General features: G+C 35.8%; 1 protein-coding gene across 8 annotated transcripts in view; it reads right to left on the bottom strand.

Annotated features, from left to right (window-relative positions):
* The window catches only part of APAF1 (apoptotic peptidase activating factor 1), a 31,584-nt gene that overhangs the window by 14,319 nt on the left and 742 nt on the right, over positions 1–16,523 (bottom strand). Inside the window, exons 2-15 of one of the 8 annotated variants that reach the window (XR_005626970.1) lie at positions 15,767–15,908; positions 15,310–15,499; positions 13,876–14,073; positions 12,664–12,847; positions 9,609–9,721; positions 8,965–9,096; positions 8,285–8,523; positions 7,567–7,734; positions 6,654–6,785; positions 4,673–4,786; positions 3,924–4,102; positions 2,419–2,545; positions 1,755–1,848; positions 367–410 (exon numbers count right to left, since the gene is read on the bottom strand). Coding sequence is in view for 7 of the 8 variants with exons in the window: in XM_039704028.1 (XP_039559962.1) it covers positions 367–492; positions 2,419–2,545; positions 3,924–4,102; positions 4,673–4,786; positions 6,654–6,785; positions 7,567–7,734; positions 8,285–8,523; positions 8,965–9,096; positions 9,609–9,721; positions 12,664–12,847; positions 13,876–14,073; positions 15,310–15,499; positions 15,767–15,904 (2,040 nt within the window). In the remaining variant the exon portion in view is untranslated. Of the gene's footprint in view, positions 1–364; positions 493–1,754; positions 1,971–2,418; positions 2,546–3,923; positions 4,103–4,657; positions 4,787–6,653; positions 6,786–7,566; positions 7,735–8,284; positions 8,524–8,964; positions 9,097–9,608; positions 9,722–12,663; positions 12,848–13,875; positions 14,074–15,309; positions 15,500–15,766; positions 15,909–16,523 lie in introns of those variants that run through there. The other 7 variants (XM_039704029.1, XM_039704031.1, XM_039704033.1 and 4 more) reach the window with 7 other exon arrangements.

The following is a 16,523-nucleotide window of genomic DNA, read 5'->3' as shown; positions in this document are numbered from 1 at the left end:
GCTAGTACAATGAGGAATTAAAAATCCCAACTATTTCACAGGTAACAGAAAAAAAGCATTAAAAAAGAGTTATGGATAGATTCATCTGATGTTATAGCACTGGACTCACACATTATGTTCTAGTTAAAAAGAAACATCAAATCATACAAAGAAAATAAGTGGTTAATTCTGCATGCATGATGTTAACATTAAGCATCTTTTATTTTCTCTAACAAGTGGGGCTTTTCTGTTTGTCAAGTATTAAATTATCCACATAACATTTAAGTTTAAAACACCTTTAGTTTTAAGAATCTGTGCTGAGTTAATTAAACAGAAATTCAAATTATGAGTTTTTAAAAAAGAATAATCTTTTCCTCATTCCCTTACCTTGACTTTTTTATCACTTGAACAAGTTGCTACGAATTCCCCATCTGCAGAAAAAGTGCAACAGAGTATTTCATCATCGTGGGCATTTATCTCCAGGAGTCTCTCTCCACTTTCTGCTTTAAACACCTAAACCAAGGAACAGTAAAACCTTACAACTTGCAGACAGTATGAAAACACGTATATAAGTTTCTTTTATCATCTCAAACAGCTCTCTTTATGTAAGCTCTTAAAAAATGGGTTGATTTTTTAACGTGTTCATAATTTCAGGGACAATAACATAATTATAAAGTCCTGCACGGATGACAGAAATTGTGAGAGAGAATTAGGGAAAATGTATTTTTCAAAATACTTTTGTCCTACCTCCACTCTTTAAGCTAAGAGCCATGCCTTTTCACAGCCTATTTTAAAAGTAACTGGAAAACACAATCTAAATAAGATCTAAAATCTAAGATATTCATAAAAGTACAAATTGCAGTTTTATATGTATGAGACACCCATATATCTAAAGTAAGAATTTCAAAAGAATTGATGATTGGAAGAACAAAAACCAAAAATAAGTAGGGAAAAATTGGCAGGAAAATTGTCACACTTTTCAGTCTCAAGTTAGACATAGGCAATGAAAGGACAGTTGGGGAAAAGTGTTACATATTAATCAAGTTCCTCAAATTCTGGGATTTAACTTGACAGTGTGGGTTGGGCAGGGGGTGGAAATTAGGTGTCTCTTCCCATCTTGTAAGAATATGTAAGGTTACATATTCTTAATAATTAAAATAAACCACAAGGTGTTCTTTACAGCACTTTTCAGATTTTTTTTTATTGAACAGAAATACCAATGACAATTAAATGGTTGGTATTTGTTCAAATAAGAACATAAGTACTGAAGTAACAGGAAATCTACCTTCACAGTAAGTTCTGCAGAGTATCTGTTCTTAATCCAGCAATCATTTTTTTAAGTAGCCTTGAAAACTGGAAAGCTTAAGCCATAATTAGAAAAAACATGAAGCTCAAAATTTAAAAATGAAAAAAGGATTATGGCTAATTTTCCTATTATTTCTTCAATCAACATTTAGTTTAAATGCAATTGCAATCCACAGATATTTTTGGGTGTAGAATGAAGAAAAAAATAAGTAATCTGCAGTGTCAGTAATGAGGCCATTAAGTACAGAAGCCCAGCACAGCAACTACAGCACAGCATGAGTACATCCATCAGGCATCTCCTAAGTTGATGCCATGATCAGAATTCTGTACAGGCCAGCAAATAAAATAAGCAAATAAAAAACCTAGTAACAACACAGTAAGTAGCCAAATGAGCAGCAACTTAGTACTCAACTTCTCAAGCATCAAAAACAATACCAAAGGCTTGCAGCAAAGTTGTTCTTTTCCCTTACCTTTGGCTGTCTGAATATGGGTACTTTACCAGGTTACTGGCTGGCTGATTGCTAGTTTTCTTGAGAGCTGGCTGACTCCCCTCCAGGCAGACTGCTGGCAAATTTATATTAGTCATGTTCCTCTCTGTCTCTTCCAATCTGCTTTCTAAGCACTTTGGGCCTGCATCCAATTTAATACTGTCCTCTGCTTCAGGCATTTTCTCCACAGATGTATTTCTTATGCATTAAGGAATTTAACTAATTAAACACTGAAGTGGCATAACATCCACTACCATCCCAAATAAATAGTAAAGCTGTACCTAAAACATCTTACTGCTTCTCAGTACTGTGACTGGAAATAACATTTTTTGCAAGTAAATATTAAATAAGCTGGGGTGCATTGCTGGGCTGTGACCTTTTCCATGTCATCTCATGTTCACACATTAGGGCAGTGAGGGCATAAACCCTAAAATGCCACCATTCAGCTCTTGAAGATAATGCTTACTACTCTGAACATGCAACTTGACATTTATGCAATAATACAGCCTTTTCAATAATTTGTCTCCAATTACAATCTAGATCCAAATATTTCCACACAGCAACCGAAGAAAAGTGACAGGACTATTTAACAAATGTTTATGAAATGGTATAGCATCTATTTTTGACTCATCCACAGGTGTCTTACCTGAAGAGTTTTGTCAGCTCCACATGATGCTATTCTTTGTCTATCCTTAGAAAAGCAGGCATGGTAAACTGCATCTCGATGAGGACGAACAACCAGACGGTAGAGATTTTTCAAGGATTTTTTATTTCTACAGGACAAGACAATTATTTAGATGAGTGCCTTTGTATTATTCAAAATCATCTCTAAGAAGATTAATACTTTTTCACACATCTTGAGCAGCAGGCTTTAAAAACAAACAAAACCCACTACACCCTACCTCTCAGCCTTCATGCTGAACTAATAAAGGAAACACAAATTCCAACATTCACTCAAAGGTTTATATTGTTCCAGCTTAGATACCAAGAAAGATAACATTTTTATGATCTGAAAGATGCTATTTCCAAATACAGACTTTTTCCTGAGAATTCTTGTTCTCCTGCAGGAGAACTCTTCCTTTTCAAGCATATTAAAAAACTCTTGTAGATTTGCTTAGATCTGTGCAAATTTCCTTAATTTCCATGACAATGGCTCGATTCTTATCACTAGATACCTAAATAAGATCTGTGACTATCACTACTTCTCAATCACAGATTAGGTACAGGATCTAACTCACCTTAGATGACTCTTGCCTCATTTCAACAAAAACTTAAGAGTTAGGAGCAATCACAATCATCCTGTTTAGCCAGACCTTAACACAGACAGCTGGCACTGTAATGAGATGACTTGGTGATAAATGACCAAAACATCTCTCTCCTGAACTACCTGGATATTGACTCTCCTGAACTGTGCAATTTCCAAGCAGTTTTGCTAAACAAAATCATCAAATATTTGAAGAGGGGACTAATCTGCCTGGCTTATACTATAATTGCTTGACAGAGAGTCACTCTGTTTTATAAGCACCAAGTGCTACACATTTCAGAAGAGAAATATCAAACAGAATCAGACAGTTATGTGGTCAACTGACTATTGGACAAGGCTGGGAAATGTGTAGATCTGTATACATTTTCCTTAAACAACTTCCAAAAATACAGTAACAGCAAAGAATTGTTTAAATTGGAGAAGTTTCAAGATTGTGTAGAGATTACTATTTCCCATCTTGCTACTTTATAAAACTTTGCAAGCTGGCACAAATGCTCTCCTTTTTAAAGTCACAATTTACTTTAAAACCTAAAAACATACACTAACAAACCAAATACTGGCACTACAATTCTAATGTTAAAATAAAACTATTTAAAGAAGACTCAAAGTATCATATTTTCATCTTTGCATTGTCATTTAAAAGGAACAATAATTGAATACAGAAGTAAATTTATTACTAAATTAATTTTTATGTAATTATTACTAAGTTGTCACCTTACATATCACGGGTTCCCCTTTTCCCACGAGTTCACTTTCTTTCCCCAGAAGAAAACCCCAGCAGTTCTTACACAGATCCTTTTATTACCATACATGGTATTTAGTTGTACATTAAATAATTTCCTTGGTCAAGGGGTCAGCATATCAGCAGACGGGCTGCAGCTACTTACACCCACTCCAAATAGAATGTTCCTGTTTCCCTTTGAGCATGTAGCTTGGCCTGTTGATACACCTCTGATGTCTCTGGCTGGCAGAGACCCAGCTGAATGATGTCAGGAAACGGCTGCCGTCCAAGCAGGTGCCCATTTAAGGACAGAAACTCCTGGAAATTCTCACGCACTGTGCTATCCTAAATACAGAGCAGACATTTGATAAGAGATTTATCTTAGGATTTATTTCCTTGCTTTTGTGAATTTCTACAGCTAATACTCTCACAGAAGCCTTTAGCTCTATTTTTCTATTAAGTTATATTAGCAAATACATACAGTATATTGAAATATTTAATTATCCTTTTCAGAAAGCACAATGTCCTTATTTTTCAAACAAAGAATACTAGCAATAGTGATTTATTCAATAAGCAGTGTAAAATATCAGAAAGACTATTCCAAGTGGTCAGCATAATTCCATACCTCCTCAAAAGCAGAGTATCTCACATACCCACCCCTAGGTATTGATCACTATAGCTATTGAGTTCCATGGCCAACCACTTCCAAACTGTAGTTAAAAAAAACCAGAAAACCTAATTTCCTTCATTTTTATCTTCTCCAAGTTGAAGTTCAATTTAATTTTGGTTTTATAAGCATTCTATATATAGAATGCTTATATATAGAATGCCATATACATACATCCAACAAAATGCAATTACAAAATCGAAAATTATATTTGGAACCAACTGATCATTTACCTTTTAGTATCATACCTTTTGATCCAGGACTGAACTATATTCTACATATTCATGAATTAGATGAGCAGGCCCCACCAATTCTGTCTTAGCTTTAATCCAATCTAAAGAAAACATAAGATCACAGAGCTCCTAAAAGAAATACAAATTTAAGTTCAGAGTGTAAGTTTCACAACAGAATCTACTTAAGGGGAAAAGAAAAAACACAGGAAATACATTAGGTATTTACTATACTTCGGTACAACAGCCTCTCGTTGAAAACTTAGGTAATTTCCTGTTTCCTGCATCTTAATTGTTCAGTTATAAAAATTCAGTGTACAGAAGGCTATGTTTGTTATTTTAAACTGCTCTTTGATACAGCTAGTCAGACTGTAGATGGAGGTACAGAGCAATTCTTGACTTTTGCAGCACGAGACCTCCTTTTTTAACTCTGAAAAAGCTTCTTCTAGTCCAGTCTAGCAAAGATCACTGCTAATAATGATTGTTGTTCTTCCTAGGAGATGCTGAAACTCCTAAAACCACTGGTAAATGATCAAGGGAGTCTTGCCATAACATCCTTTCATTCCTTCAATGCTCTGGGTTGTATAATATCAGACCCTAAGGATTTGGGAACATTCAGCTGATCCAGCCAGTACCTTACAATTTCACATCTGTCCCCATTAATGAAAAGTCCCTGTTTCCACACTCATAGTCCTCAAAACCAGGGGCCTGGGCACACAAGGTCTGTCAGTATTATTAAAGACTCAGGTAAAGAAAAGCATTGAACTGTATCCCTATTAGTTAGATGACCATCTTTAACAAATATTGGTCCAATGTTTTCTTTAGACTTCCTGGAGAAAAACTGCTTAGCAACAACACAGCACAGGTGTAAAGCATATTCCAATTTAAAATCAATAAATACCACAAGGATTAAGAGATTATCATTGTTAAATAAAAACAAAGGAGTACCTCCTAGCTTCGTTAGCCTTCAAATAAGTAGAAATAATTTCTAAATAATGAAAAATAAGTGATACATAGAATATAAACTCTAGGAAGCATATAGTCACAATGAGCCAGGCTAAAGACTTCTGAGAAGCTAATTCTACAAAACATTGAAAGGCTGCCAATAAAAATATTTTCACAACACATTGAAACTAAAGATAATATGGTAAAGAAATTAGTATGATTCAAAACACCTAGACTTGTAACCAAGATTAATTATGAAGGCTCCTATAAGAGATAAATCCATGAAGTGTATTATATAAGTCAGATGAACCATCTTGAAAGAAGCTCAAATGAAAAGGTTTGAATACTTCCTTCTGAAATAAAGCAACTAACAACCATGACCAAACGCTATTCAAGACATTTGAAACTCAAATTCAAGTGAAACTAGCAATTATTAATCTTTCTGCATGATTTGCATCTTATAACAGCTCAATATCTAAACAAAAGCAGTTGGCAAAAATGACAGCAATTTTTTTAAGGCATCAAGACAATTCTGGAAACAACAGACTTACTCATCTAACTCTTGATGGGGTTTTTTTGCTATTGAAATCAGATAATGAATTTTTACACACAAATCTCTATGACATAAGAGGAAAAAGCTAACAAGACTTCTGAAGATAAAAAAGTAATTAACTGATAAAATGCTCTGATGAAATCAATTTACTTTATAAAGAGAGCTTTACAATAAAGAGAGCTTGGGTTTGCAAAAAGGTTTAGAGAAAATTTCTTATTAAAGTTTCTTAAAAAGGAAAAGAAAATCACAAGCCATTACAATATAAAATAGGAAAACTTCTCAAGAAGTGGTTGAAAAGACAAGATACAGAGTGGAGAAATAAAGTAGTTTCTGTAAGGGACAGTGCTTATCAGAGGACCTCCTAAAGACTCTATATTGAGTGTTCACCCAGCTGGACTAAAGCCAAGGGGAAAAGAGGCTCAACTGGGAGAAGACTTGTTGGATAAAGCAGAGGTAAGAATGGGTGAAAAAGGGAAGCACAGGACACTTGTCAGAACCCACCTGCTGCATTTTGGCACCTGCCATGTGATATGCCAGAAAGTTATACCAGTACATGCAATCCTCTTGAGACAGAACAGGTGTATTAAGCTTGTAATATTTCTTGTACTGATTTACTATGTTTTTATGTAGCTCCTGCAAAGTGAAGAAAAACACACTTTCGGTACTGTGGAATTATAAGTAGTACTGTTATTATTACATTGTAAGTAGCATTGAGGAATAATACTATTTCTCAATTGTAATATATTAACAAGTGCAATAAGCTTACTTTCCAAAAATTGTACACCTAACCTAATTTACTGCTAAAGACTTCTCCAGAAACATCCTCTGCATATTGAAAGACAGAAAAGCAAGTGCAACCCACCTTCTCAAACTGAGATTAGCTACCAAATCTTTCTTCATCTTAAACGTGGGTAGCAAACAAAACAAAACAAAAAAAATCCTTACATATGTAGATCTAAAGCAAGACAAAACACTTGGCTTTTGTTCATATTAACTCTTTCTGCCTTGTCGTTCAGAACCTAAAATGAGCCAAACTTACAGGTCATCTTCCTGAAAGTACTACCTTAAATTGAAAAAAAAGGAGTAAAAAGCATTTCTCTGCATTAAAGAAGTCGTCTGGTAGGGCCTTGATGTCTTTGGAACCAACAGTGGAATACTACATCTCCTGCTGGAAACATCTGATAGAGAAATAATGATTATAGAGTTTTCCCTCAGTGTAGTCTCTTAGCTGCAGATGGAAACATCAAGAAATCCCTCCACAGTTTCAAGCTGTAAATATTTTTAATTAGTCAGCCTTAATTTAAATTTAATTTCAACCTATGCTATGAAACTACTCAGGGTACCATTTAACAAAGCAACATTTTCTGAAAGCTTTGCAGAGTAAAGTTGAATGCAGTATCAGCTGACACGCTACCTGAAGCTGGTTGCGGTTCTTCTCTGTGAGAAAGTCAAGCTGAAGATCATGTAAGTAATAATGGAATGACTTCCCATTGCGATCACAGAACAACAGTGATTTGTTAACAAATTCCTGTAGTATATCTTCAACTTCTTCAGTTTCCATATCCCAAAGAATACAGAGAACCTATATACATTTACACATAAACAGCGAAGAGAATCAGAACCAAGTTGTAATATGATTTGTATAAGTATTATAAAAGGCAGTCAAAAATTAACAGTCAACAAAATGCATACTAACAAATATAGACACAAAGGTTAACCAATTCAATAAGATATCAATTCCTTCATACCAAACCACAGGACAGATATTAGAAGTTAACCTATCTTTTGTCTATTTTTGCTGATCTATTTGGTGACCATAAAAGGAGACAAATTCAACATAACAGTTTTCAATCTTTCAGTGAGCTCAATTACAATCTAATTAAAGAACAATATACAGAATGCAGATTAAACTTTAACAGTATGAATATGTTTATTCAGTTATGATTATTTTAGTTTCACTACTAACAATACAAGTCATGATACATAATGGAACAAATCTACCCAACGTAGAAATTATTATTAAGTTCCATACCACAAAAGTTATACATGACAATTACAAATTTTGAGAATTCTTTAAAGTTGTTGTTTGTATCTCACTAAAAATCACAAGATTTCTGCAATGTTTTTATTACCTTAGTAGGTACTTTAACATCTTTTGGGAGGATAGAGAGGTCTTTATAGTAGTCTTTGTAATTGTCATCCAGCTGCTCAACACTTATGGACATTGCTTCATCAAGGGCTTCATAATCATAGGAGGAAGATTTTCTTATTCTTCTAAACTGCTTATTCTGCAGCTGCCTGAGATAATATTCCCAGCGGCTTGGGAAGTCTCGGAGTAACGCACCTATCAAGGATATCACAAGAGGAGAACCTGAAGGAAAAGATAAAATCAAATTTAGAGGTCATCAAGGAACACGATCCAAGAGTTGATGGTCACATGGCTGAAACAGGTAATCTTCCCAATACTCTGATTAAATTTTTGAGGTGTGGAGCAGGGATAAATAAAATAAACACTCCATGTAGACATTTGCAAACTCCCTGAATTTAAGTGTAATAGTGGTACAGAGAGAAAATATTGAAGAAAACTACCCAAAAATGTTAAGAAAAATGACCCAAATTTGAAGAAAAATACCCAAAACCAACATGAGACTTCTGCTAAGCTTAAAAAAACCTCAAAATAGTTAACAAGCCCTTGCATTTTACTTAACATATATAGTATTAAAGGATGTTCTCTTCTCTATTTTTAAGTCAAAATATAGAAAAAAGAACGACATTCAGTGCTAAATTGTATAACAAAGAGCAACTAGAATACCTTTGCATTCTCTTACAAGCGAGTTAGCTTGTTCTGGAAGTTCTGATATTTTCATATTCACAAATAGGGATAAAATCTCCAGTCCTTTCTCATGTGCTAGTCCACTTTCCACATGAACCTCGTATTTATTGCCTAGAAACAGAAACATGGAAAAAATTCAACTAATGCAAAAAAAATACAGAAATTCGATGTATTTTCCAAGTAAAATCTGGAGCAAAGCTTCATGACTTTTTGCATAGTATTTTATAGGACTGAGAAGAGTATAAATTGTACTTATCAAAATCAGCTTGCATTAGAGACACATACACAGAAAAAACCAGACTATAAGCTAAAAATTACAAGTGCATTACAGGCAGGCACTGGTGAATAGTGTAGAGATAATCAGTCTAACAGCACCAGTGTCACAAGTTTAATTTCTTCTGTTGAGAATTACTGCACTCAATGTTAACATGTAACTTTCAGTTACACTTACACCAGTTATTTCACAAAGAGCATTACGTCTTACAAAGCAGAATTCTAAAACCTTGCCACTTGTGCACAGATTGACAGACAGATTCTATCAGATTCTTTTGAAAGCTCATAAGAACAAACTGCAGACGCAAACACACAAAATCTGTGGTGCAGGAGAGGGAACTGTTCCTTACCAGCCACAGCATCTGTTACACTCCTGTCCCTGCTCGTGATGAGCACCTGACATTGATTATCGAATGCTTTTAACACCCACGAATCCCAAATGTCATCCAGGACCAAGAGAGACCTAGTGAGAGAAGAAATACTTCAGATCAACTATTAATGCTAAAATAAAGTGTTGCATTTTAATAAAGAAAAGACATTTTCATAATTTACAAAGTATCACTGCATAATTTTTTATATTAGTATGTAGAATATCTTAATAGTATGTCCACAGAACAGTAACAAAGCTGGTAAAGGGTCTAGAAAATGTCCTAAGAGGCACAGCTGGGGAAGCTGGGGTTGTTTAGTCTGGAGAAAACATGGCTCAGTGGGGATCTTGTCAATCTTTATGACCTGAAAGGAGGTTGTAGCCAGGTGGGAGATGGTCTCTTTGCCATGTCTCAAGTCGAAGAAGTAGAGGAAATGGCCTTAAATTGCACCAGGGCAGTTCAGATTAGATATCAGAAAAAAAAAAGTTTTCTGTGAAAGAGTAGTTAAGCACTGGAACAAGTTGCCAAGGGAGGTGGTGGAGTCACTGTCTCTGGAATTATTCAAGAAGTGTCTGAATGTGGCACTTAGGGGATATGGCTGAGAGGTGATTATGGTAGTGCTGGGTTGATGGCTGGACTTGATGATCCTGAAGGCCTCTTCCAACCTTGGTGATTCTGTGATTAAACACTGTGCAAGAATGCAGTTACCACAAAAAGGTATTTACCATTTATTATTCATAGCTACAACTGAAGGGCAAACAAAGTTTTGAGAAGCATTTCCATTAGTAGATGCTAGGAAAACCAGAAATATTTACTGGTTTTAAACCATTAGGTATCATAAATTAAGAAAAGAGTTGTATAAAACTAGATAACTCTGACACGGGCCAGTGATAAGCTTTGTGGGAAAGCACTTAAGTGTCCTTTTGACTCAAGAGTTTTGATTTTTGTTCTTGTATCTTTGGAAAGCTATATGAGACTAACCCTCTTGTAAAGCAATTGTCTCGAATGGCAAGGCTCTTCTTACATAAATGGCATTTCATACTGACCACATATTCCAATCATATGGCCAGCCACATTTGTAGGCTCCTGCATGGAATCTCACCAGAATAATGTACAGGAGACTTCCCTACACCTGCCTATATATGACAGAGAAGTTACTGAAAACTGTTTTTAGAAGACTGTGTGTAAGAGAACAAGAAGTCAAAAAGACTAGCTGGCAAGCAGATGTATGAAAAGAAACAAGTTATTTGCCTTCAGTGAATTTTAGCTACTGACACCTAATCCTACAAATTGTTTACACTTACTATGCTTGTTTTTTAAGGGATGGAATTTTCCACTCCACTAGGTACTGGTTAAGTTGTCCAATTCTCACTGAAGCATGACAAAACTTCCGCATGTTTGTTCAGCTAAGTGGCACTTACACCATCAAAGCCTAAAAATAAGGATTTGATCTTCCTTAAAGAAGTGCATACACATCAGACCACATTCTCAATGATACACTTAAGTCTTGGATACCTCTATCTCATTTTTATACAACTCTTCTATTAATAACCTTTTGATAAATCAGAGGATTCACAAGAATACTAGCATAGCCATAAAGGGCTTGTTCTGTGGCACTTTCACAACTGAAAATATGATGGGTGGCATGAATTACAGCCTGATTGTATGCTTTTAATTAATCTGAGCACTTCAAAGTCCTCCCATTCATTAGGCATCAGTGACTTTTCTCCTCCAGTCACACCAACAAATCCTAAATTCTAACTAGGATTATTTAAAAAACCCTCATAACAAAGAAAAACCAAAACAAACAAAAACACACCCCAAAGCAACAAACAAAACTCTGTGATAACAATCATAGGAGATTAAATTCTATAATTTCTTATTCTAAAGTATACCATAGTTTCCATTCTTCATTTGACTAATAATTTAATCCCAAGAAACATATTGGCTTCAAAATTTGAATCCGTTGTCTAATACTTTACTCCAAAGAGATGTACTAGGATGGCAATCTGAATCTAGATATGGCTAAAGTTGCCATAGAGAATTGTTGCCAAAGGGAATTCCCGAGCAGAGCCAGCTTCTTCCCAAGCTGCAGTGAAGCTTTGTTTCCCATACACTTGCACCTTCTATGATCCCTACTCCCGGGCACATTCCCTTCGTCGCCCCCCATTCCCACTTCTGTATTGAAGAGTTTTGATTTCATTTGTTTGTTAATAAACAAGAAATAACAATGGAAATGTGTCAATGGAGACAACCACTTCACATCCTTCAAGGAAAGGTGCACTTTCAGCTGATAGATTTCTTTTTGGAGGACCTGTCAATATTTCCCATGTCTTTCCTTTACAAGAAAAACTTTTTTCCCCTGTACAGAAATGCCAGTATTCTGCTCTGTTATCTACAAAGATCACAAGGCTGGAGTATTATTCCCAAGATAATTCACTGACAAGCAGGCTCATTTAGCTTAATACAAATTTTTCCAGAGAATAATTAAATCCTCAGCAAATAACAAAAGTTATTACTCGAAGGTGAAAAAAGCTGTGCAATGACTGAGAAAGACACTGGTTTCTTGGCAATAATTGGTCATATGAAAACCTGCTTTCATTTTGGTGCCTCCAGACCAAACACTTTCTAAAGACATCATCTGTTCTGGAAAGGAAGAATTTTCTGCAGTGATACACACCCTTTTTTCTGCTGCATGATCCTCACATACCAATAAAGCAGTCTACACACACAGTGAAAACACTGAAAGGTAGAGAAATCCTAATTTCCAGTTGTTTGTTTCCATCTTTCACTATTCAAACCCATCTTTCATTATTTCACTATTTTCAAGCAAATATGACCCCTGCACAGCTGGTTAATATATTTTGTCAATGGAAGTCATATTAGCCTAAGTTAGGAAGTTGGTTAAAAAAAACCAAACATGTAGACATGTGCAGACACATGTAACCACAACACAGACACCTCAGATGATTAGAACAAAGTTACCCTACAGAGTTTTATCAGTTAAAAGAATAGCATTTAATTTTACTGACATCACCTGGGGTATTTGCGTAACATCAGCAAACGAAGACGATCCTTGGCCTCCTCAATGTTCAGTGGTGGCCTTTGTGAAAGAGTGGAGTCATGTTCCAATCTACTGCAGAGATTCTGGAGTTTTATGAGCAGCCCTGCTTTGTCCTGTTTCCCAACAGAGATCCAATGAACTCCTCCTGGAAAGTAAACTAGCAAGAAAAGCAATATTAATCATGCTATACATTTTAAATAATTTTAAATATTTTATAGCAACTTACAGTAGTAAGTCAGCATTAATTAAAACACAAACCTCTAAAATCTATTGCAAGCCATCCTTGCAATTCTACTATTAACACCAAAGGGTGGTTCTACAAGACCACGCCTGTTTATTTTTAAAGGAACACAATCTGGAGGGCAAGTACCCACAGAAATTTCACACCATCACTGATGCTGTTGTCCCTCCTTTCTAGACGTCCTCCTTCCTGTCCCTCCACAGCCCCTTCTGCATCCATCTTTCTGCTAGTCTGACCTACCTAAAAATTTACATTTTTAACAGTGTAGTACTGCAATGGTTCAGAGGCTGGGGTGAAAAAGTGACCCTGAAACAGTGATCAAGCAGTTATCTAGGAGAGTGAGCTGTAGAGAGGATGCTATAGTATCTATCCCTACATAATTTTTTTCTTTAATGCCAAGTCCTACTTTCTCCTCCTAGTGTCCTATGCAAGGAAAAATAAATAAAATAGAAAAAAATACCATTAAATGGTTGCATCTATGACCTACTTTAAGCTAAGGCAACACTAATCACCCACAAATGCCTGCTACTATTGAAATCTATGCAAAAGTTAGAGCAAGATTTTTTTAAACTCACACTGCAAGGAGTCTGAGTACCTTACAAGCAATGCCCAAAAGGAATATAACTAGATATATTATTTGGCACTAACAGAAATAACAATTTCAAGTTAATTAAGGATGCATCTACTCTCATAAACCAAAGCAGATTTTAAGGTGAAAAGCTATTCAAAACTTTTTTCAAAACAAATTAAATAAATATTCAGTGGTCCTAGACCACTAAATGGTTATGAAAGTTGTATGTTGCAAGCAAATATCTCAGACTCACCTAAGAAATTTAGAAATCCAAAACACTTCCAAGGTGACATATGATATTGCACCATACCTGTCCAACATGTGTGTATCTACAGTGATTTTTATAAAAATACAGATGTTTTTCTGAAAGTACCTTCCAGGAGCTGAGGATCCCTTAAAGCTTCTGCTGTTAAAACAGTCTTCCCACAGCCTGCCATTCCATAAACTGTGACCCAACCTGGGTCACTTCCCAAGCAGTACAGCTTCTTTTTAATAGCATCTACCAGTTTTGGTCGAGTGACAAACACAACTGGTCTCTGTGGTACGCCCCCTTCGCAGAGAATGGTCTTCACTAAAGTTAAAAACAAGAAACATCAAAATAAAACATGAGTCTAAATGTGATGCCTCTTCAAACCCAGCCAAACAACTCTTCACCCAAAATAACTAGTGGGCTCTCTCCCCACCTCATGTCCCATAAAAATGCCCTAAAACATGCTGGACTCAAAATACCAAATACTAAAAAAATACTGCTTTTTAGAAATAAATTACTGAGCATGTAACTAGCCCCCTACCTAAAACAGTGTTCAAATTAATAACTGCATGAGGAGAGCTTGTTATGTTAATCCCTAGAAGTGAAGAGAGAATTAACATCTCCCATGGAAACTGGCAAACAGAGCTCAACATCACTATTCCAAACAAACAAGTCACTTTCTCAGCCAGAAGTCACCCCACCATGGATGCAGCAGAAAAGAAAGGATGCTGTGCAAGGCCTTTCCTTGGCAGTTCACAGCACAGCACTGGGGTCCAAGCAAGACTTCCATTGATTTAGCTGAGATAGCATGACTTGAAAGAGGTAAAGCATAACAGGAAAGGAAGTGTGCACTTCATCTGCCCTCTTTGTGCCCATATGGAGTGACATAATTGATAAACTTTGATTATCTAAGATAGCCCTGAACTCCACATGCCTTTGACACTTATTAAATGCAGAGTGCCAGTAAATGTGGCAGTTAGTCATATGCAGTTAGAAGGTTCTGCCCATTAGAAACTATAAATTTATTTCATGTCAGTCAAAGATGATACTGATGCAGTTAAAAGTTATGGAACTTATATAGGGTAATTAAAAGACCTGGTGGAAAGAATTAAGTAACCTAATAATTAGATCAACTAATCAATGATCAACTAGATCAATGTAGGTTGAGAGATTCCAGATTACTCTTCAAGATAAATATCAGAATTTTGGAGGCTACAAGTTTTTATTTTAATACATACAAATGAGAGTCTTCCTTTCACTTACAACAAAAACGTTACAAATTAGAGAAAACCGTAAGAGCATCAGTTCTTCTGCCTTTTAAAATCAGCATTATTCAATATGAACACTTTCATGACCTATAAAAATTGTAACAGTTGTAACTCTCCTGCCATGTTAAGTAGATGAAATAGACATAGTTACTACACTACCAAAACAAACAAATGCACCAGCAGCTCCTTTTCCATTGGAACAGGTATTACACATAATCCCTTTTCTAAGGAATAAACAAGACAGCTTGTGTTCACACTCAAGCAGAGGGATTGCTGTATTTACACTGACCGTAGGAAGTCATTCCGTCCATGGAACTCTTTCTGTTACCAGACGAGACAGCAGGGATGCCATCCTGAAGAAGTGCAGCAAGATCTCTGTACCCTTCATGGAGCAGTGCATTATAAAAGGATCTATATGAATTATTATCTTTTGTAAGAATAATGTTTATTAGCATAGCTGCTCGCTCCTTACGTGTATTCTAGAAAAAAAAAATTAGAAGAGGTATTATACAAAACTAAGCAACCTCAAAAATCATTTAATTTATCACTCTAAGTTATAGACTACTTATAGTTATAGAAATAGCCTTTAACTTACCAAGCCCTTAACCTTATCAAGGGCAACAAAAACTGCGTGCTAGAATTTGACAAATCCAGGAGTTAGATAGTCAGAAATTACTATTTTTAAAAAGGGTGGTAAAATATGTGCATAAACTAGGAAGAGAAATAGCAGTGAGAGATAAGCCTACCTGTTGCTTCACTCTCTCCTCCTCCTGTAATGTCAGTACCTCATCAGAAATCATACGATCCATAATATAGGAAGTCTTGATGTCATTTTCCAGTGCTTGACGATTCATAAGCAAATAGTTTCTACTCTTGACATCCATGTTTCTTCAGCATGAAAAAGAGGGGGTGGGGAGGAGTCAAGTCAGACTGGGAACATAACTTACAAGCATGAGGAAAGAAGCTTTAGAACAGCTTAGAAATTTTAGTGTTAAAATCAGAAAGAGTAGCAAAGTACCAGCTAATTCTGAAAATACAAATCCTTTTCTGCATTCCTATGAATTTATGTTTATGAAACTTTCAGAACTACCAAACAAAGACTACAAGCTTCTCATACACTAGCGTCTTGCTAAATGCTTCCACTGAAAGGTCTTGTCTCCAGTCACTACATCTTTCAATTTTTTTTTTTTAAGTTCTTGGATCATATGATTGGGACAACAGGATGAGAAAGAGGACTGGTCTCATTGCACAGGATAAACACATTGTTGTCTCCAAGTTCAAGACTCCATACAAAGACACTTGGATGCTGACATTTGATGGAAGAGGGAGCACCCAACACTGCCATTGACTGCGCTGTACCTTCCTTTATCAGCATTTGGACACGCAACTCCAAACTTGCATTCTCCCTCCATATCATAAAAAAACCAAACGTCTGAAGAAAACAGGTGAAAAATATTGACTACAGCATAAAGGTCTCCCAGGACTGATCAGCGACTCTGAGAG

Source organism: Passer montanus, unplaced genomic scaffold (assembly GCF_014805655.1).
Source record: "Passer montanus isolate IOZ18808 unplaced genomic scaffold, ASM1480565v1 scaffold17, whole genome shotgun sequence".
Taxonomy (NCBI): Eukaryota; Metazoa; Chordata; class Aves; order Passeriformes; family Passeridae; genus Passer; species Passer montanus.
This window is presented reverse-complemented; position numbering and strand designations above follow the sequence as displayed.